The sequence below is a fragment of the Cupressus sempervirens genome, chromosome 4 (assembly GCF_028749045.1).
Source record: "Cupressus sempervirens isolate cs-2001-9-10 chromosome 4, ASM2874904v1, whole genome shotgun sequence".
NCBI lineage: Eukaryota > Viridiplantae > Streptophyta > Pinopsida > Cupressales > Cupressaceae > Cupressus > Cupressus sempervirens.
This window is the reverse complement of record NC_143121.1, coordinates 885327988-885349247: the sequence shown is the minus strand read 5'-3', so window position 1 is coordinate 885349247 and position 21260 is coordinate 885327988. Positions and strand designations below refer to the sequence as shown.

General features: G+C 35.6%; 1 protein-coding gene across 2 annotated transcripts in view; it reads left to right on the top strand.

Annotated features, from left to right (window-relative positions):
• The window catches only part of LOC149564227 (histidine kinase CRE1-like), a 43704-nt gene extending 22868 nt beyond the window's left edge, over positions 1 to 20836 (top strand). Inside the window, exons 6-11 of one of the 2 annotated variants that reach the window (XR_016364174.1) lie at positions 918 to 969; positions 13352 to 13581; positions 13760 to 13858; positions 18411 to 19114; positions 19259 to 19778; positions 20212 to 20836. Coding sequence is in view for 1 of the 2 variants with exons in the window: in XM_089827298.1 (XP_089683424.1) it covers positions 918 to 969; positions 13352 to 13581; positions 13760 to 13858; positions 18411 to 19114; positions 19254 to 19778; positions 20212 to 20464 (1863 nt within the window). In the remaining variant the exon portion in view is untranslated. Of the gene's footprint in view, positions 1 to 917; positions 970 to 13351; positions 13582 to 13759; positions 13859 to 18410; positions 19115 to 19253; positions 19779 to 20211 lie in introns of both variants that reach the window. The other variant, XM_089827298.1, reaches the window with a different exon arrangement.
• The last annotated feature ends 424 nt before the right edge of the window (positions 20837 to 21260 follow it).

Genomic DNA, 21260 nt, shown 5'->3' with positions numbered 1-21260 from the left:
ATTATTCTTTAGGTGGCTTAAATGGATCAGAACACTGTGCTGATTCAACTTTGCATGGCTGCATAATTATCCTTTATTATTCAATATTTCTGCATTATTACTGCAAAATAAGCAGCTCTCTTTCAACCTGACATAATTTTCAAGAAAGAGTACTTGCAAGGAAACTAAGCTTTCTAATTCCGCAAAATACTGAAGTCTTTCATTTATTCACTGGAATGAATTGTTACTGCCTGGAAAACTAAAACTCTAATCTATGATATGGCTACAATGCCAGTTGCTGTTCAAGATTCTATCATAAATCGCGTCTAAATAATAACATGAATAAATTTTGCAAGTACTGTTGGTCTTACTCAGGTAGATTAACATTGGAATTGTTGTTTCTTTTATGTGCCCTGTCACAAGATGCTAAGATTTTTTAAACCCAACTTGAAGGTAATGTACAGCTTGTTGGAGTTCTGTTAAAGCTTAAAATATTTGTGGTATTAGTTTTTGCTTCAAGAGCATTTATCCTGTCACAATTTGATATTAAAATTTACTTTATATTTGGTGACACGATTCACACCAACAAATTTGTTCACTGAACCTTGTGGATCTGAAGGATGATATGTTGAATTTTGCAGTAAAAATGAAGTAATGATTTTTAAATAAAAAACTTGATGCATCTATGTATCTTTCATCCACATTTTCCGACTTATTAAAATCAACCATGGAAACTAAGATATCATGATTGTTAATGCAGTTCCTTTGTCCTAATACTTTGAATTTTGCTGGGAAAGCTGTATCATGACTTTTATTCAATGAAGATCCTGTATCATGATTTTTAAGGAATTTTTTGTAGCTATATATCCTTTCATTAACACTTATCTGAGCTATTAATATCAACTATGGAAACTTACTTTGCATTGTTGTCAATGCAGTTCCTTGCTACAGTTTCCCATGAGATTCGTACACCAATGAATGGTGTTCTTGGTAAGTCAAGTATTATACTATGATTTCAATATGTTTTTTTAAATTTTGTTGGTATTAGTTTTCATTTTAGCGGTTACTGCAAATTAAATCAGGGTTTAATTAGTTTGAGGTGCTGGCCATACCATTTGTCAGACTTAATTTATTGGCAGGTTTAAAATAATGGTTTTGTTGGAACGTGAATAAAGGGAATTATTACTTATAAAAGTAATGCATTTTTACATGTTGCTAATGTATCCAGTAAAGTTGAAACTTACACTTCATTGTGCCATGAGAACTGAATCTCTGCCAATGAGAACTGAATCTTTACCCATTGAGAACCAAGGTTGTTCTGGAGGTTGCCCTCCTAAGGAATCTTGAATGCTGATCTTCAACATGGAGCCTAGTGTTTAGCATCAAGGAAATCATTCCTTGCTTAGCATTTATTTAATGGAAATGATCATCTTTGGTGGTTGGTGGTTGCTCTATATGGCCTCTGTTCTCATCACATATTTACCACTCTAGTCCCGTAACCTGCTGTGGGAACTTGATAATGACGATTTTTCAATTTTAAACTCTCTAGACTTTATAAAAGCTTTTAGTAACAATAAGTTTTTAGGCCTTATTTGGTATATGGATATTACTCTATTTCTTGCTCTTCTGTATTTTACTCTCTGTTTTTGTTTCTTTATTTCATATAATATCAGCTTGAGCATATGCTTACTCAAGGTACATCGTTCTCTATTGAGATGAACCCAAAGCTTAACCTCTTTTAAGCTGGCCAACTTAAAATTGTTAAATTCTTATCAAAAGTTCTTATCATATGTTAAGAATGATTCAAGTGGCAGTGTAGGAGATCCCTCCCTAATACTCTTCACCAACGTTTGGGATTTGAAATCTTAAGTTGCATTAGAAAGCCTAATATTTTCTGAAGTCGTTTCTTCTTGCTCTAGGATGTGACATTTTCTAGAAAACAGTTTGGAGTGACTTGAGAAAATATAATATTAAACCCTCTTTTAAGCTGGCCAACTTAATAAGAATGATAAGAATGATTCCAGTGGAAGCTTAGGAGATTCCTCCCTAATACTATTTACCAACATTAGGGCTCTGAAATCTTAAGATGCATTAGAAAGCCTACAGTTTTCTCGAGTCATTTCTTCTAGCTCTAGGTGTGACATTTTCCAGAAAAGTGTTTGGAGTGACTTGAGAAAATAAAATATTAAAATGGTCAAAATTTGGGAAAGAGAGGACATTACAAAACCTCTTCACTTTTTGGGGGGACCCTTGTTATATGGCAATTATGTTTTATTCTTCATCTTTTCATTTCCTTCTAAATTTAACTACAAATTGCCATCTCTCTCTCTCTCTCTCTCTCACACACACACACACAAAATTACTTTCATTTTCAATGAAGTGTACACTTAAACTGTAGTACTGTATTAATTGATTGTGGTAATTTCTATTGCTTTCAAAACGAAAATACATTAATCTTCTACAATTAATGTATTGTAGCACTAAGAATTGTTCAATCTTGTTCAATTTTACTAATGATCATTGTCATTAATTAAGCAATCTTATTATTTGATTAAATTCATATTGTGTCATTTTTCTTACTTCAAATTTCAGATTGTCATTTGCCTTCAATTTTAAGTATCTAATATCTATTTAAATATTCTTTAAGAATCTCTAATTGTTTTACTATAAATTAATTAAATAGTTTTTATAATTTAATTAATGAATTTTCTCTAAATTTAATTAAATGATTCTATTATTTGATTAAAAATATTCTTCATTGTTGTTATGATCACCATAATTGAGTGAGAATTTTAATTAAATTGTGTCATCTAAAATTAAATAAATTTATTTAATTATCTACTTCACAATGCAAACTAAATCTTGTGAAAATAACTAGATTATTTATTCCTATTTATTCCTTATGCACAATCTATAAAGCGGATATTAAGAACTAAAAATGAAAGGTTGAGGGCCTTGCGACTAGTACTAAGGCAGTGTTCCCTATGCCCAATAGCCACCTCCCTCTTGCAAAGCTGTCAAAACTTGCCTCTGCTATCGATCCCTGTTCTCGGGAGTGAGGCTATGTCAGCGAAAATGATTTTCTACAACCCCATTGGGATTTGATCGACTTGTCCGAACAACTTAGATTCAGAGTCAATCCTCAGGTTAGCCAAGTGGTTTGCTGATATATTCCCTTCTTGGAAAACATGCTCAATGCGGAACTTAGACAGAGTTTGCAATGCCTCTTCAATTCGCGGCAGCCAGTTGGCCAATCTCCAATTATTCAACTTAGCTTTAGCAATTCCATCGAGTATGATTTGTGAATTCCCCTCTATGATTAATTTATCTATGCCATTATTAGAACACCATCTTAGTCTTGCCTCTAGAGCAATTATCTCAACCACATTGTTTGTAGTGGTGCCCACATTCCTAGCAATTCCCTGTAGCATTATACCTTGCTCATCTCAAATAATAGCTCCTAAACCACTTCTTCTCGAATTCCCTCTGTTGACACCATCGAAGTTCAACTTCTTCCATCAAATCGGCAAAGCTTGCCGAATCGTATTGATCCTTTGACCTTGCTTTTTCTTGAGCATGTGATCCCCGCGCTATTTAAACTGCCACATTTTTTCCATGTCAAGATCCCATCTTGACTAGAAGTGATAATGCAGGCCAAGAATTCTTGAATTGACTACTTCCTCAATGATTGCTTTAATCATAAGCTTCAACTCGTTTACTGCCAAACTTTCCTCCTTAAAGATCCTCCAATTCCACTCCTATATATGCCAAACCAACATTGATGGGCATACTATCCAAAGAATTCCCCATTTAGATTTCACTCTATCTGTGGGCCATGAGGAGAGGAATGCTAATAAAGTGAGATTTTTTAACCAAAAACCATTGCAGCCTATCTAACAACCCATCTTAGCATTCACACGTGTAGGGGCACCAAAAAAGAAAATGATCTATCGTCTCCTGTGCTTGCTTACAAAGATACTAGTTGGGACCTGCAATACCAATCAATTTCAATCTGCTACCAGTTAGGATCCTATTGTGCAAAGCAACCCAAAGAAAAGCCCCTGCCTTTGGTAATGACCCTTTGCCCCAACAAAGCTTTGATGGCCAATATGTGTTGATTTGCCTTTGCCTTAGTAGTTCATAACCAAGATTGACCTTGTATTCGCATGATTTTGGAAGCAGACCTGATTAAATAATCTTCGGATGATGAACAAAGCACTATTTTGCATGATAGCAGAGTTTGCAATGTAATACTTTTAGCATAAGAGGTTGCTCCTATGATCCTCCAACTGGCCCTAGAAGATGACGGGGATTCAAACATGTAGTCCGCGACATACTGACCCTCCATGGCTTCCATTTGATCAACCCAATCTTTGTTTGAGAAGGAGTCAATAGGCAAGTCCCTGTTCCAGGAGTCCCTCCAAAATCTCGCCCTTTGCCCATTTCCAATCCTCCATGTGAGGTGCTCTTTGAGAATCTTACAGCTTTCCCATATGTATCTCCAAAAATGTGGGCCAATAGAGGTGTTGGCCATCATCAAGATTTTGCCTGGGTCCCACGAGTCTAGGTACTTTGCCACCATGATCCGACACCATGGTTTTTTCGGTGACTTGTACAACTTCCATGCAACTTTCCCTCCTACATTGCCCTGTCTGGAATTGGTTATGGAGTGCGCATCTAGGCTTGATCTGATCAGTAAATCCATCATTTTTGATGAAGGGAAGAGAGTGTTGGCCACTATTGGCGGACAAGTGATAGTACAAGAACATGACAGTAGTGATGATGGATCAAGCAGCTAAGTCATTTCAGGATAACTAGGAGGCCTATGTCACACATCTAAAGCAGGATTGGCTTCACAAGGGAAAGAAAGGTGTAACTAAGTCATCAAAGCTTACAGTGGTGGACTTCAAATTAGAATACGTAGATCTCATTGTGCTTCTCAGCTGAATCATGGGCCTAGCTCAAGGTATGCAATTTGAAATTTGGATGTACTTCTTCATTGATGAAATTGAAAAGGGAAAAAGAAGATTAAAGCGAGAACCTAGAGTTGCAACTTAGAAGTGTACAAAATCAAAAGCAATTCTACATGGGATCCTATCTGTTTTACCTAATTGTTAGATTGTATAAGAATCCAGGATTTAAGGCCTTAGAAGAAGTTGGCAATGAGCTGGGGCAATATTTGGTGCATGAATGCTATCCACAGCTTCATTTGCACAACAACAAAGATTACAAGATGTTCTGTGACGCCTTTGCTATGAAGATAGTAAGGGTATTACAAGAGAGGAATTGTGTGTTTCATACTCTATATCAAGTATTCAATTACTAATATGTTATGTAGTGGTTCAAAACTCACATCAACAATAACTTTTTAAATATACCTTCTAGGCCGCTAGAAGCTCTATTAGGAAGTTTGTGGATTGACAAATAATAAATTGGTATGGCCGATAACACAGATTTAACCATGAGAATCCGCCCTGCCTGGGAGAGCCATATATTCTTCCATGTTGAGGCTTTCACCTAACATTTGTTTATTATTATCTCCCAAAAGTTGTTGTCCACCTATCTCGCATATAAAGGTACCCCTAAATAGACAATCGGGAATGTACCTTGTTCGAATCCTAGGGTGGCAGAGATAATTGACCATCTTCTACGATTGGTGTTGAGAAAGAACACCCTTGATTTATGTTTGTTCATACTTCGGCCTGAATGCCTTTCATATATGTTTAACACCTCCTTGATAATCTTGGCCTCTTTAATGGTGGCCTCCCTAAATAGAATTGCATTATCAGCGAATTGGGAATGAGAAAAAGGCTCCAAGTTGTGTATAGAAATTGCTCGCCATCTACCAAGGGTAGTTTGTTATCTGATAAATCTTCCCAGAACTTTTGCCATCAATACAAATAAAAAGGGAGATAGGGGATCACCTTGTCTTAACCCATTAGTAGCTTGGAAAAAACCACAGACTGCCCCATTCACAAATATGGAGAAATGAATAGAAGACATACAAAATGAAGTACATTTAATCCAATGTCGATCAAAGCCAAATCTAGAAAGTATTTGCCCGAGAAAAGGTTGGTGGACTCTATCATATGCTTTGTTGATGTCAAGCTTAACTATCATACCTTGTTTTTTTGTAGTATGTAAGCTGTGAATTAACTCACCTGCTAGGAGAATGCTATCCACAATTTCATGACTCGGAACGAAGCCATGTTATTCTACTGAGACAATCCTGTTAAGAAGCGGTTTCAATATGTTAGCTTTAGACAAGATTTTGTATAAAGCATTGCATAGTGAGATCAGTCGAAAATCATCCATAGACGAACAATCTTGTTTCTTGGGAATCAAAGCAATGACAATGTTATTCAGTTCCTTGACAAACTACCGCTTCCTCCTGAAAGCTTCAACCACATTGTGTATGTCAGAGCCCATAAAATGCCAACATTTTTGAAAAAATTTCAAGGGAAAACCATTTGGCCATGCTGCTTTGTAGGGGGGATTGTCAAATGTAGCTTTTTTGACCCCCTGAAGTGTGAATAGGTGCATGAGCATGGTATTATCCACATCCGATATTGCGCATTTAATTGCATCCAATAGAGCCGAAGATGACCGAGACACTAAATCGGAAGAGGCTCCTAAAAGAGCTTGAAAATGATTTATCACAATATTCTCTACTTTTGTAGAATTATCAAACCACCTACCTTGATTGTCTTGTATATGATTGATTTTGATGTTAACTCTTATGGATAGAACCGAGGCATGAAATTTTTTTGTATTCATGTCCCTATCCTGAATACAAGGTTCTCTAGACTTATCTCTCCTATAAATTTCCTCTCTGAGCAAAAGCTCCACCAATTTGCTTTTAAGTGATTTCTCTTTTTCAAAGACTGCGTTAGACATGCCTGCATTTATGCCAATCTTACTTAGATCCTCCAATTCAACTTCCACCCTAAGCTTTTCTTGAAATATGTTTTTAAAATAGCTCTGATTTCAAGAATTTTTTTCCTTTGACCAATTTGAGTCTTTTTACAAACTTGAAACTTAAAGGAGTACCCTTCAGAATATTACTCTCTTCACTAACCTTCCACCTTAGGAAGGAAATCCTTGCTACCTTTATAACACTGATTGTCAACCTGGAAACTCAATTGAACAAGGAAATGATCTGACAGGGATATAGGGAGAATACTAGAGTCTAGGTTGAAGGAAGAGTTGAGCCAATCTTTTAGAAATCCTTGCAAAATTGGCCCTTCTATTAGTCCATGTGAATGGCCCATTCATGGGAATCACATCAAACAAGTGATTGTGAGACACAAAATCCCTAAAATCTTTCATGACTTGATTCAACATTCTCAAGCTTCTCGATTTCTCAATCAATTCCAATAAAGCATTGAAATCTCCTGCAGCAATAATCTTATCATTGTTGAGTGCATCAATTTTAGAGGATATAGCTGCCCGTAATTGAGATTTTGCCTCAGTTTTATTCAGTCCATAAACATTGATTAGATGAAATGTAAAATTGTGTTTGATGTTGAGCACCCTACCGTATAATAACCTTTGGCTTCTTGAAAGAAACCTTCATATATGCTACACGAACGAAGGAAGCCAAGAGCTTTATCTAAGCACAACTTAGTCTCTAACCCGAAATTATGAGTCATGACAATGGTTAACAAAAACAATTATACTCATACTTGTACTATTATCAGTGCCCTAGGTACCCAAGTCACCTATTTTGAAAAATGGTTGTACCCATACCAATAATCTAAGTACCCAAGTACTTCTGTCCCCATGCAACCTTGAAATTAACTATTCAATCATTTACCCGTACTAGTACCCTAAGTGCCCAAGTCACCTATTTTGAAAAATAGCTGTACATGTACCAGTAACCCAAGTACCCTCGTTCCCATGCAACTTTGAAGTTGACTATTCAATCATTTTCTATCATACAACCACTTAACTATCAATTAGTCTCATTCATCTATTTGATCAAACCCAATCATGTATCCAATCAATATCAATTACTTGTCCAATCAACTCAGCCCTTGTTGAAATTCAAAATTTTGATTCTATATAATGAGACTAAATCCTCATAATTTAACAACCAAAATCTTTGAATTTTCATCTTGTCAAATAGAAGCAAAAAGCTAAGAGCCCATACTGCATGAAAAGGAGAAGGGTGAGGGAGAGCATTTTAATTTGAATGTTTACACTGGGTTTTGAATTGATATTATCATTATTGCATTTGCACTCATTTATATATCTCTAATTAGAGTAAGGAATACGATTTGCAACAATTCATATCTTTTGTAGTTGGCTAATCATTGTTATTGCTGTTTTATGATATATCTAAATTTTTATCCTTGCGGTAGTTTTCAACCAAAAATGTCAATTCAATTTGAATCAGTAGTATCATTAGCAGTTGTTTTGTTTACTTGCGCTTTTGAATGCAGTTAGATTATATGAATCATCGTCTTGAGGGACAACCCTTACATTCTTGACCTCATTGGTTCAATGATGTCAAAACATAGGTCCTTTTGAGATGTTGCTTGACGACATATTGGACAATTTTAAGTGAGATAATAAAACCATTTAAGGTATAAGCAATTTTGTTATGCGTTTATTTTTATTCATAAATTATATAGATAAGATGACTTGTATATTTAGAATCATATTTCTTTATAGCAACTACTATCTGGTAGTTAAATGTAGTATTTGCACTTAAAAGTTGCCTTCCCGTGTCAAAATGTTGGAAATCATATTACTTGAAGGCAAGTATGTCTATTTGAGATGTGGACAATCATGTAAGAAATATAAGCATTGATACACAAGTTGTAACAATCTTGCTTGGAAAGAGAACGAACAACAAAAAATTATACTTGTACATTCAATAGCTTGGTGGCAAAACATTTGTATATGAGACAGGTAAATTGGGCTACAGTTCTCCAATGTAATTCTCAATTTTTTGGAAAGTGTGAGAATGCCATTGGTGTATGGTCAAGATAAAGAGTTTTAATCATAAATGGAAGAAAAGGATTCTTGATGGTAACAAGGGCTTCTTGTGAAAGCCAAATTTGGAGATGGTTTCCTTTAACAAGTTCATAAAAGATAATTGCAGATGATGCAAAATTCATAAGAGAAAGTGACATTTGAATGATAAATGATTGGAAGAAATCATCGTGGGTGATCCCTACTGTATTATCAAAGCTAAAGGATTGGGAGCACCATTGCCACTCATAGAATGTGAGTGAGAGTAACAAATCTGCATTGCATTGTGGAAAGTACTAAGCAGAAGAATGTGGTCGACTGAATTTGCTTGAATAGCTCATCCTTAAACATGCATAGTTAGCTGGGTGAATCAGCAAAAGAATGTGTATGGTTAGTTGGGTGATTTAGGGTAAGAATACATATGCTCTCAAGTAGTGTCATCTCCTATGATCAATTAGATGTGATGCCATTAGATGTTTGTGGTGTTCTGTGTTGAAGTTGAGGAAAGATCAACCTCACAGCACCCAAGAATCACCTACATGTAAACACTTGCCACAGAAGACAGGAGCAAAAAGCTATGGAGTTTGAGATTACCAAAGCCATAGATGACACATTCTTGATGAGCAAAAATATAGATTGCTATTATCAAAAGTGAGTCGGTTAATAATTACAAAGAGAGATCGTGCTTATAAAAGAGATTGAAACCCTAAAAAGGTCTAACCTAGGTTGCATCATAATAATTAATAAAAGAATTAATTATTATATGCCTAAAGTTTAGCTTAAGTAAGACTAGAGTTAATTAGGAAATATCTAATTACTCTTAAACCCCCCCTTAAGATAAACTTAGGGAGTAGTTAAAACCCTAGAAACTACTACAAAAAGTAGATTTGGGTCTCGACAAACAAGGCCTGATGAGGTACTTGAGCACAACCAAATGTCTAAAAAGAGGAGAAATAGAGAAAACCACATGGGAAAAACCCTACTCCAAAAAAAGATGGAAAACATGCTAAAAGAAACTAGTGAAGGACTAAAGAAGCCTCCAAACTAGGGAATGTTCTAGAAGATAGGAACAAAAGATGATCATGAAGAACACCACTGAAGCATGAAGTTGCAAACACTGCCAAACTGCTGATTTGAAGAACCTACATTGTATAGAACATGACCAGGTAGAGAAGACTAAGTCTAAAGCGTTGATCAATCGAAGATGGAAGGTATCTCCATGACCTTTAAAAATAGGAATGAAAGAATGTCTATATGGTAAATGATCCATCTCACCGAAATGCATAGGTATCCAACCATTGCTATCGCCTAGTACATAGGATCAAATACTGAATACATAGCTCACTCCATCAAACCAACAAAGCAATAGAACAAGCATAACCCCTCTATAATGTTGAGAGGTAAGACATGAACACTGAAATTGAATGCAATAACTCCTGTAGAAAAAAGAACCAAGAACATCGAGAGTGCAAAAGAAGTACAAACACATATAATGATGTGTGTCATCGACACATCATGAGGCTAATTTCGTAGAAGGAACACTCACTTGATAAAGGAAGATGGCGAATATGGCCAACATGAAACCCCCAAGGCACTTTATAATGTAGTGCGAGTACAACAAAATACAAAGATGTGCAAGATCCCAAAATGCATTAGAGTGGCACTTATCTCGGTGTGTTTGCAAAAATACTACAAAAGGATGTCAACAAAGATCAAAAGAGACATAAGGTTGATACAAGAGATAATACAACCCATGAAAAATCATCTTAAGAAACAACATTGATCTTTGGATCTAAAACAACCAAGATATCCACTAGAATGCAAAAAAACTAAAAACTAAATGGGATGTGCGAGGAGCAGAATCGGGAAAATAGAATGTCTCAAAATATGTCTCCCGGAGTACAAAATAGAACTTCTGACTTTGACTACATAAACCAGCAACCAAACAACATCAAAAGTTCAAATAAACTACACCATTACGACGGGATCAGAACAAGCTTTTTGGCAATATCTCATTTGCAAAAAATGGAGTTCGTATGAGCAAGTTATGGCCAAAAAACCACATGTAGGTCAAAAAAGCGTTGGAAGGGGAAAAGTAAAAAAAAACCACCTCCAGATCTGTACCAAAATGCCTCAGAAAGGATGCCAACCAGTACCAAAAATTACCTCGAGAAGCGTGTCAATTTCATACCAAAACTATGTCGTTTGCAAGCCAAAATCTCAATGTTTTTGCCAAAATATTTCAAGTTGCGTACCTAGAAAATTTGATTTATGTGAAAAAATCAGAAAATCACCACTTGGGGAAATGTGCCAAAAATGGTTTGTGTGCAAAAAAATTGGAAAATAGCTGCCTTGGGAAATGTTCCCAATGAAAAGCAATATTATTTTGTCTTAGATTCCAACTGTGTCCGAATTGGACAAATTTTATATGAAAATAAGGGTTTTTGGGTGCTTTGAGCTCAATGTTGATGCCGTTTAGGCTCAAAGTGTCCCGAAAATCAATGACCCCCCATATTCAATACAAAATGACTCTGAAAAAACATAGATCTGAAAGCCAAGCCAAACCTCTCATAAATAGAAGAAGGGCACAAAGATCTGAAGCCCTGATACCATGTTAAAGTTGATGAAAGATCAACCCCGTAGCTCCCAAGAATCACTTGCATGCAAACACCTGTCACAAAAGAGAGAAGTAAAAAGCTATGGAGGCTGAAATTGCCGGATCCATAGATGAGACATTCTTGATGAGCAAAAAGATAGATTGCTATTATCAAAAGTTACTCGGTTAATAATTACAAAGAGAGATCGTTTTTATAAAGGAGATCAAACCCCTAAAAAGATAACCTAGGTTGCCTCATTATAATTAATAAAATAATTAATTATTATATGCCTAAAATTTAGCTTAAGTAGATTGGAGTTAATTAGGAAATATCTAAGTACTTTAACAGTCTGCCTAAGCCATAGTGTTGCAGAGGATTGTGTTGAACCAAGAAAGATAAAACCAAGATATGAAGGAATATCTTGAAGAAATGTGTAGATCTGTAGATAGGATGCAAAAGAGTTGTAGATGGATTGAACTAAACAAATTTTGGCCACACAAAGATTAGCAAATTGTAAAGCACCTAATTTTTTTTAGCATCAGATTCTCTGAGAGTTCTTTAAAAACACAATTAAAGTAAAAGTAGACAGTATACGTTGGTCAAGGTTTTGGTAACAATGGCTATGGTCAGGCTTCTGCTAATGGAAATCTTAGGATTTTTTGATAGATACCTCTTTACTTTGGGGATACATCTCTACTTGCGGACATAAGATGTCTTGAAAAATGCTCTAGAGGAACTGTAAATTAAACATACAAAATTGCATCTCAAGTCTTAAAACATTTGCTACACCAAAATATTGTGTTTTGAGTGAGTTCAACTTAACATTATATCTCTTCACTTCTTGGCGTTCTCTTGTCAGATGAAAGCAGCTTCAGGCAAATTGTTTCATTTTATATATTTAGGTTTGTCCCTCCTAGAAGTAGCTGTAATAGAATTTACATCCAAAGTGTAAAAATCAAAGTGATGTTAGTTTCACATTTTTTCTTAGAGATTATCATACTGTCATGAATTATTTTCATTTTTATTAGATATTCCATTTATATAACAGTATAAGGTGTTTATTTGTGTTCAGACTTCATTCCTTAGCTTTTGCTCATTACTCTATATGTTTATGCAACCTAGTTTCTTGATCCCTGGATTGATGTGTAAGATCAATATCACAAGTGGTCTTTTGAAATATATTTTTCTGCAGACTACAATAATAATTCCTCAAGAAGGTTATCTAGTGTAGCATTCACATCCATAGTTTACCACGAAAATTTGGTCCCAATCTCTCCCCTACCAGCTGATTTGTAGCTTCACTTTAGCCAAAGGATCTGTTTACTGGAAAGCAATCGCCTTGTACCAATAATGTTGCTAATGATTAGATCGTCAAAAGATTGTATTGAATTATCTGTTATATGTATTCTGGTATTCTTTCATTATTTCATTTTTTTGGGTGTATCCATGAGACATTTGCCTAGCAGACTCTTTAAAATCTTTCAAAATTCGAGGGCCATCATTAAACATTGTTCCATTGCATAGACCATGAATATCTGAATTCATTATCTTAAGCCCCTAGCAATCAAGTTTCTTGTTTTTATGATTCAAGTTAGTTCCAGTGTTTGCTCCATGCAATATTAATTTTTTTAATTCTCCAAGAAAATGCTCATTTCAAAACATTTAATATCATCACTATATCATCTGTTGGAACAACTTATGACTAGGTTTGGACATCTACTCTAAATTCTGAGTGATTTGACTTGTAGTCATTTAATTAAAGTATCCTTAAACACTTGTGTAATTGTGGACTTTAGGTATGCTTCAGATGCTCATGGATACAAACTTGGATGCTACACAGAAGGACTATGCTCAAACAGCACAGTCAAGTGGAAAAGCTTTGATAACATTAATAAATGAAGTTTTGGACCAGGCAAAGATTGAATCTGGACGCCTTGAACTTGAGACAGTGGCTTTCAATATACGCTCAGTCCTTGACAGTGTTCTGTCTCTCTTTTCTGCTAAAGTTCAAGCAAAAGGCATTGAGGTACTGAAGTATACACATGAATTATTTGAATGCTTTTAGGTATAAAGTGGACCATTGTTGTAAAAGTAATATTAATAAGAAACAAATAAACAGGGGAAAGGGTGTTGTTTTGTTGTAATTATTAGTTGACTAGATTGTTGATCTGTGTTTCATATGATGATCTCTTGGTGAAGAGAAGCTAGCTGTATTTGTATCTGAAAGAGTTCCTGAGGTTGTCATTGGTGATCCTGGGAGATTTCAGCAGATTATCACAAACCTTGTCTGCAATTCTGTCAAAGTACTCCCTTACTCCTTTCACAGCTAATTTCTCTTTAGTTTTCTACCATGGTATTTCATTTTTTGTTCTGTGTTTTTTCAGTAATTTTGAACATTCTAACTGCAGCTATATGCCATACAATTAATGATATCTGCTCAAAATATACAGAATTTCATTGTCATAGTTCACTTTCTTCCTAATATAGTAGTCCAAGGAGTTCGGATTATAATTTTGCCATTCTTGTTAGACTTATTCATTGTTTTGTTTTTCCAGTTTAATGTGATTTACTTTTTTCTATCTGAACAACAGTTTAGTCATATTAATGCCTGCAATATATTAAATGTATGATTTTATTATATCTTAGCCTATAAACAGGAACTAATTTAAGCATACTACATAAAATGCAGATAATAAAACATTCTTAGATGTTTAGTGTCAAACTCAAATGCCATTATAGATAATTCACTGTTTAATGTTAAAAAACAAAATAAATCAACACTTTTGTACTATGGCTCTTCACAAGAGCATCATCATCACTATCATCATCAACATTAGATGTTGTAGGGTAAATTAGAAGGGCCACAAGGAGTGACATATGTGCAAATGCACTTGGAGTACAATACCAATTTCATGTAGTTCTCTAAATTGGAAATTGTTATGCTTTTTTGCCATGCACATAAGTGATTGTGTTAGTTGCTTGTAGGCTTGTGGGTAATTGCTAGGAAATAGTTGCTGGGTAGCAACAATTTTGATCCAACACACAACTGACAAGTGCTTTAAATAGGATTCTTGTAGTGAGTATAGGAGTTGATTTATACATGGGACTCATTCTTCATAGTTTTATCAATAACAAACTTGGTATAAGTTGTCATAAATTACTTTTGTAACTTATCATATAATATTGTTCATAGATTCAAATTAATTATCCTAGTTGGCATTCTAGAAAATAGATTCCCACTCATTATTAATAATTGCCTTAGGCATTTATTAGATTGCATTGTGTTTTTAATATTTGTAGCATTGTTAGTTGTAGTTACCCTATTATCTTACCTATATAAGCAAGGCTCATTTGTTATGATTATTCTGCAGATTATGTTCTTCTTGGAAAAAATTCAGAGATCTGCCTCCAAAAAAGAGGCTTATAATAGTTGTTATTATCAAGTATTTGTAACATATTTCCTATTATATTGTTCTCTTATCCAGGTTATTTTGTTACATAGCTTACTATTGTATACTTGAACATTGTGGTTCCAATGGTTTCCATCTAAAAGTAGATTTCCCATAGGAATCACAGTAAGTTCCTGACATTTTTGTTGATTAAGATCTTTTCTTTCTTGGACAATTTCCTTTTTAGCTTATCCCTCATCTCTAATATATTACTACACTAGATGTTAGCACTAGTGAAGCTTGATGCCCCCATCTAGGAATACCATACAAACCCATGTGTATGAGCTTTTATTTTGGACACCACACCCATGACAAATTAAAACATATATCCAACCATTTGAACTCGTTGTATATGTCTACAATCATATCAACACACTTCAAGAATGTTGCATTTAGGCTTTGTTTTTTTGAAGTGGATCTGACCCAATTAAGCTAAAACTAGTTGATAGGTAATACCTATGGAAACAAGTTTGAAGAAGAACTTGTTCCAAATAAATTATAAAAGTTAAATCCCAGCCCATTTATTTTTAGATGTAGAAGACTGAACAACAAAACAAGAGAGTTCACACCCAAAAACAAGAAAAAAAAAACCATTAAAAAAAAATCTCCAATTAAAGAATCTTTCTTCATTATCCTTGGTATAGAGGGCTTGCATGCCCATAGAAATAGATATCTAACCTCTTTCAGACCTTCAATGTTCAATCTTCACTACTATACATGCAATGATATGAAAGAATGGAAGCACAAATGCACTTCGTTTTTTGAACTGTGGTAGTTGATATTTCAATTCATGCAGCAACAAGTTTGGAAAACAACTTGTGTCAAATAAATGAAAAACAAACAAACAAATCATACCCCATCTATTTTTTAGATATAGAAGAATAAAGAAGAAAATAAGAGTTTGTACAAAAACAAGAAGAAAAATGAAACCAAATTAGTTTACCTCCATTCAAAGAATCTTTCCTCACAATCTCAGTGGCATAATGGGGCTTAGGAATTGATACCTAACCTCATTCAAAAATCCAGCATTCAATCTTCACTTCATCAAGTGTGCACTGTTTTTAAAATGTGGTAAATGTTTTATTCTTGTTGTTGTTGTGAGGTAAAATTCAGGGTTTAGTTATTCTTTTGAGGCATGGGTCAAACTATGAGGTCTGTAAGGCAAAGAAAACGTTTGGTTGGTCTGACTAAGAGGTCTGTAAGGCAAAGAAAATATTTGGTTTGGCTGAAGTTTGCTTTGGGTGTTGCATTTAAACGTGAACCTGGTCAACCTTTCGGGCAAAAGTTAAATGAATTGATAACCCAGGTCATGTGAGTTGAGGGTTCCCACTAGCTTAGTTTGCTGATTGACAGCTATACCCCCTCATGGTAACATAAATCTTCTATACATCAAAGCTTAATGACAAGGAGTGGAAACGTTTAAGTGCTTGATCTATGTCTTGAGATTGACAAGGTCATGAGGAATTCAGATGGCAACTTTTAACCTTCTTTTGCTGGTCTGACTAAAGAGGCTGGCTGATTCCTTTAGACATGTCACCTTGACATGTACGACTTCTTTGGGGTTTTCAAGCCTACAAATAAGTTAATTTTGTTGATTAGTTACTTATTCTAGCCATTGCATGCGGGGGGAGTTGTTATGCGTCTTCTCAGATAAAGGCATGCAGGAGTAGTTGAGCGATTTCTGAGCCAAGGATATTATAGGCAAATGATGAGACAAGGCACTCAGAAGACACTGCTCTTTGTAGACTGCTTCTAGGGTTGCCCAATCTATGTGGTGTAACTCCGTTTCCATAATCTGTCCCACAACATTGCACCAATGAATCATCTGTCTGAGTTGAGTACTCTCAAATGAACAGTTATTGGGTCGTGCAAAGGTTATAGTCACTTTGAAGATGATATGCAATGTCTCCATTGTCATATTCCCTTGTACTGCAATTGATGCCCTCTTTTTGGGGGGTTGTCAGCATGATCAGAGGAATATTCCAATGTCACTCTTGTGTTCAGATGGACTATTGTAGTCAAATGACACTTTCTGAAATAATTTTCAGCAATTTGTTTGTACTTGCTAATTTTAAATTCTACAAAAGTTACAATTTTTAGGAAGTTTCAGTCTGGAGGTTGATTGGTTCAGTTGAGAGTATTAGGAAATTCTGAGAGTCACTTTGGGATTAATCCTCTTGGCTATTTTGTACTCTCAACCCTGTAAGATAAATTGGAAATCGTGTGTCAAATGGAAAAGCTTTGAAGCTAGAGCAAGCCCCATTTCGGGGGAACAGTGAAATGTAGCAAGGCAAAAGTGGGTGAAGCCCAGAAAGTAGTACCCCCAAATTTCTAAAAATGATACCTGATTGGGAAAATAGCAAGGTAACATGAGTGGGGAGGATGGGGACATGGAATGAGGGATGTTTGCAATTTATAAAATTTGAGCAGGTGTGTTAGGGGAGTTTGTTTCTAGTTTCCTATATCACATTCAGTTAAAATGCTCATTACACTTATTTAATGTAGACTTGCAGTTGAGGGCTACAAAATAAGGGCAATTATTGAAGTCAGTTGAGCAAATGTGTCGAAAGAAATTTTGATAACAAGTTTCCCGTGTTACAACCAGTTAGAATGCTTGTTACATGCGTAATGTAGATTCTCAGTCGGGGGCTGCAAATTAAGTATCTGTCAAAATGCAATTCATTTAATCTTCAAGGCTATATATTTCGGTTCTAAAAATATTTGATAAAAGATTATTATAATCTTGTGTTTCATCTTTACAAATCTTCCCAGAAAAGGCAAGATGTTTTCCTTGATACTAAGTTTACAAGAGGAAACCAGACTATGTCTGTTCAATTGAAAGCTGCACAGAAGGATCTTTTGAACTTGTTTATCACACAAAGAGATGTAGTGAAAATTTGTGAATATAAACGCACCAGCGCACACATCAATTTTTCTACTCTTGTTTCAGTTGGGGGCTGCAAAATAAGTCTCTCTCAAATTGCAATTCATTTAATCATCAAGGCTATATTTTCAATTCAACAAACATTTGATAAAAAAATATTATAATCTTGTGGTTCATCTTTAGAAAGCTTCCCAGAAATGGCAAGATGTTTTCCTTGATTATAATTTTACAAGGGGTAACTGGACAGTGAATGCTCAATGGAAAGCACAGAAGGAACTTTTGAACTTGTTTATCACACCAAAATACGTAGTAAAAAATTGTGGATATAAATGCACCAAAGCACCCATCAAATTTTCTACACTTCAGTTAAATTGGTTGTCTAGACTAAAGATTTTGTTAATCTCAATAATAATTTATTTAAACTTTACTTTTTCTTTTCCCAAATGTTTAAACACTTCTGAAATAAATGATATGAAGAATTTGAGTAACATTCAATATTGTTTTTGACTATTGTGTTGGCAGTTTACAACGAGAGGCCACATCTTTATATGTGTACACCGTGCAGAGGAGGTCAGCATGCTCACACAGTGGCTTCCTAGCTCTAAAAAATACCCTGAAGATCCTATATTGCATTATTCTGATACCCTGAGCGGTTTAGAGGCTGCAGATGAGAGAAACAACTGGGAATCGTTTAAGTTGTTAATTAACAGCGAAGCCATCTTTTTAGAGTCTGAAGGAAAAGCAAAGTTGCCAAAGTCAACAGAAGATTTAAAGCTTGCAATTAGTGTAGAAGATACAGGTATTGGGATTCCCATTCATGCACAACATCGAGTATTCATGCCTTTTATGCAGGCAGACAGCTCCACTTCTCGGATGCATGGGGGTACAGGAATTGGGCTTAGTATTTGTCGCTGCTTGATTGAGTTAATGGGTGGCGAGATTAGATTCATAAGCCGTCCAGGTGTTGGAAGTACATTTTCATTCACTGCATTGTTAAAAGTGGGACATGAGAACACAGAAAATGGTGATATATTACTGGGATCTGCAAATCTAATGGGTCAATTTAGAGGAATGAAGGCTCTTGTATTGGATGGGAAGCCAGTGCGGTCTCTGGTAACGGAGTATCATTTGCAGAGGTTCGGAATAGAGGTCAAAACTGTCACTAGTTCTCAATTAGCATTGTCGATACTGAATGGAATGGATGGTTTCCTAGCAGAGGGTTGCAGGTATATGCTTTCTTGAATTCTGTTGTTGTCTTTATTGCATAAAGTTAATAGTTGGTGTTTTTCATATATTTTACCATTCATTGTACAACATTTGTTTGTTTCTATAGTAACTAATTATTTGTTTCATCTAATGAGCTAGGGAAGACAGCATCAGAGATGGGATTGATATGGTCCTAATAGAGAAGGATGCTTGGGGTCCTGGAACAGGCCTATTATTCCCATCTCAAGTAAGAGCTGGTCTCTTTCCTAGAGGACCCTTTCTAAAATCAAAAGGATTACTTAAGATTATTCTTTTGGCAACATCTTTGACGCCTGAAGAAACTCAAAAAGCAAAAGCTGCAGGGTTTGCGGAAACGGTTATCATGAAGCCATTGCGCGCCAGCATGCTGGCAGTTTGCTTACAGCTAGCACTTGGCTTTAAGAGGAGAGAGCATCTCATAGAGCCTCCAAAGCCCTCTGTCCCACTGTCTAGTATCTTGTCTGGCAAACACTTGCTTGTTGTAGATGACAACATTGTCAATCGTCGAGTGGCAGCTGGTGCACTGAAGAAGTACGGTGCTAATGTTACTTGTACAGACAGTGGAAAATCTGCAATTTCTCTTCTTAAGCCACCACACGATTTTGATGCATGTTTCATGGATGTTCAAATGCCAGAAATGGACGGGTACATTCTTTACTCCCCGACCTTTAAGCCAACCAAACCTTCTTCTGGAAGGGATTATGTCTTTGCCTTTTTGCCCTTTTAAAGTCCATTTTAGCATAACGTAGTTAAAAGAATGGCAACATAAAAATTAATTAACAAATCCTGAAAATTTACAAGCATCTTTATTCAAGTTAAATACTCACTACTTTTAGAAGGTATTGCAAAATCAATCTCTCTTAATCTCGTGCACTTATTTGGCATGCTTTATGAACAAAATTCTATCTTCTCACGTTTCCTTTTCCCATCATAGCCAAAGCAATTTGATGTTCCTGCATTTTATAGATAAAGAGATAAGCTTGCTTCAAAAGCTCACCAGTTGTTTTGACATTTTCAGTATTTCAGTTTCCTATTATGACAAATTACTCACATCCTTCCATATTTCATCTGTCTTCAGGTTTGAGGCCACCCGGCAGATTAGAGCAGCAGAACTTTTCAACATGGAGTGCAAAAGCAGCTGTGGTGAAATGCAGGTCATTAACAGCAAAAGATGGCATGTGCCGATCCTAGCAATGACAGCAGATGTTATCCAGGCAACCCATGAGGAATGCCTGCGATGTGGCATGGATGGATACGTGTCCAAGCCCTTTGAGGAGGAACAATTGTACAAAGCCCTAGCTCCATTCTTAGACAAATCATCAATTCCATAGCATTCACATCATGGGTATGTGCCATGAAGTCCTCTGTAAGAGGTTGCACAGGGCTTTGGCTCCATTTTTCGATACTAAAGTTTCGCCTCTAGTGATACTAAATTTTCACCTCTAAGTATTCTTAAGATCTCCCATGTATAAAAGTGGAATGGGACGGTCTGCTCATTCACTGATTACAGTTGCGTTATAGACTCTGCAACTTGGAGGAGGATAAAAATTACATCTGTAAATTGAAGTTAGGCTGGTCTTGAACTATGATTGTTTCACTCCCAACAACTCCGATACCCTGCAAGTTTCAATCCATATAACATTTGCATGCTCCCTGTCAATATTCATACCTACATAGTAACATAATCTAGGCTTTTATGGGAACTGATTCGCATTTTCTCATTATTTTGATTTCAGAGAATTTACTTTTGGAACGAATCTTCTGTCATGGAACACATAAGTATGGGTTGAGGCAAACAGCTGGGAAAATAAGTTCAATATTAAGTATACAAAATGAGTTGACAGATTGAATCCCATTGTTCGTTTATGTCTTCACTCTTAAATGAAAAGAGGTGAAGAAAAATGGAACAGCAGATACAATGGATTAGCCAAACACAGAAAAACAGGAAACGCAGATTTACAGTGGTTTACAGTGGTTCAGCATAAATATGTCTTCGTCTACTCTTGAAACGGGAATTTCCTTTTATTAACAAGTTTTGACGTGTTACAATATAGTAGTGTATATATAATTCTCCAATCACAGAAAGAACCTGGGGGAATTTCCACTAATTGAACAGTCTGTTGGGCA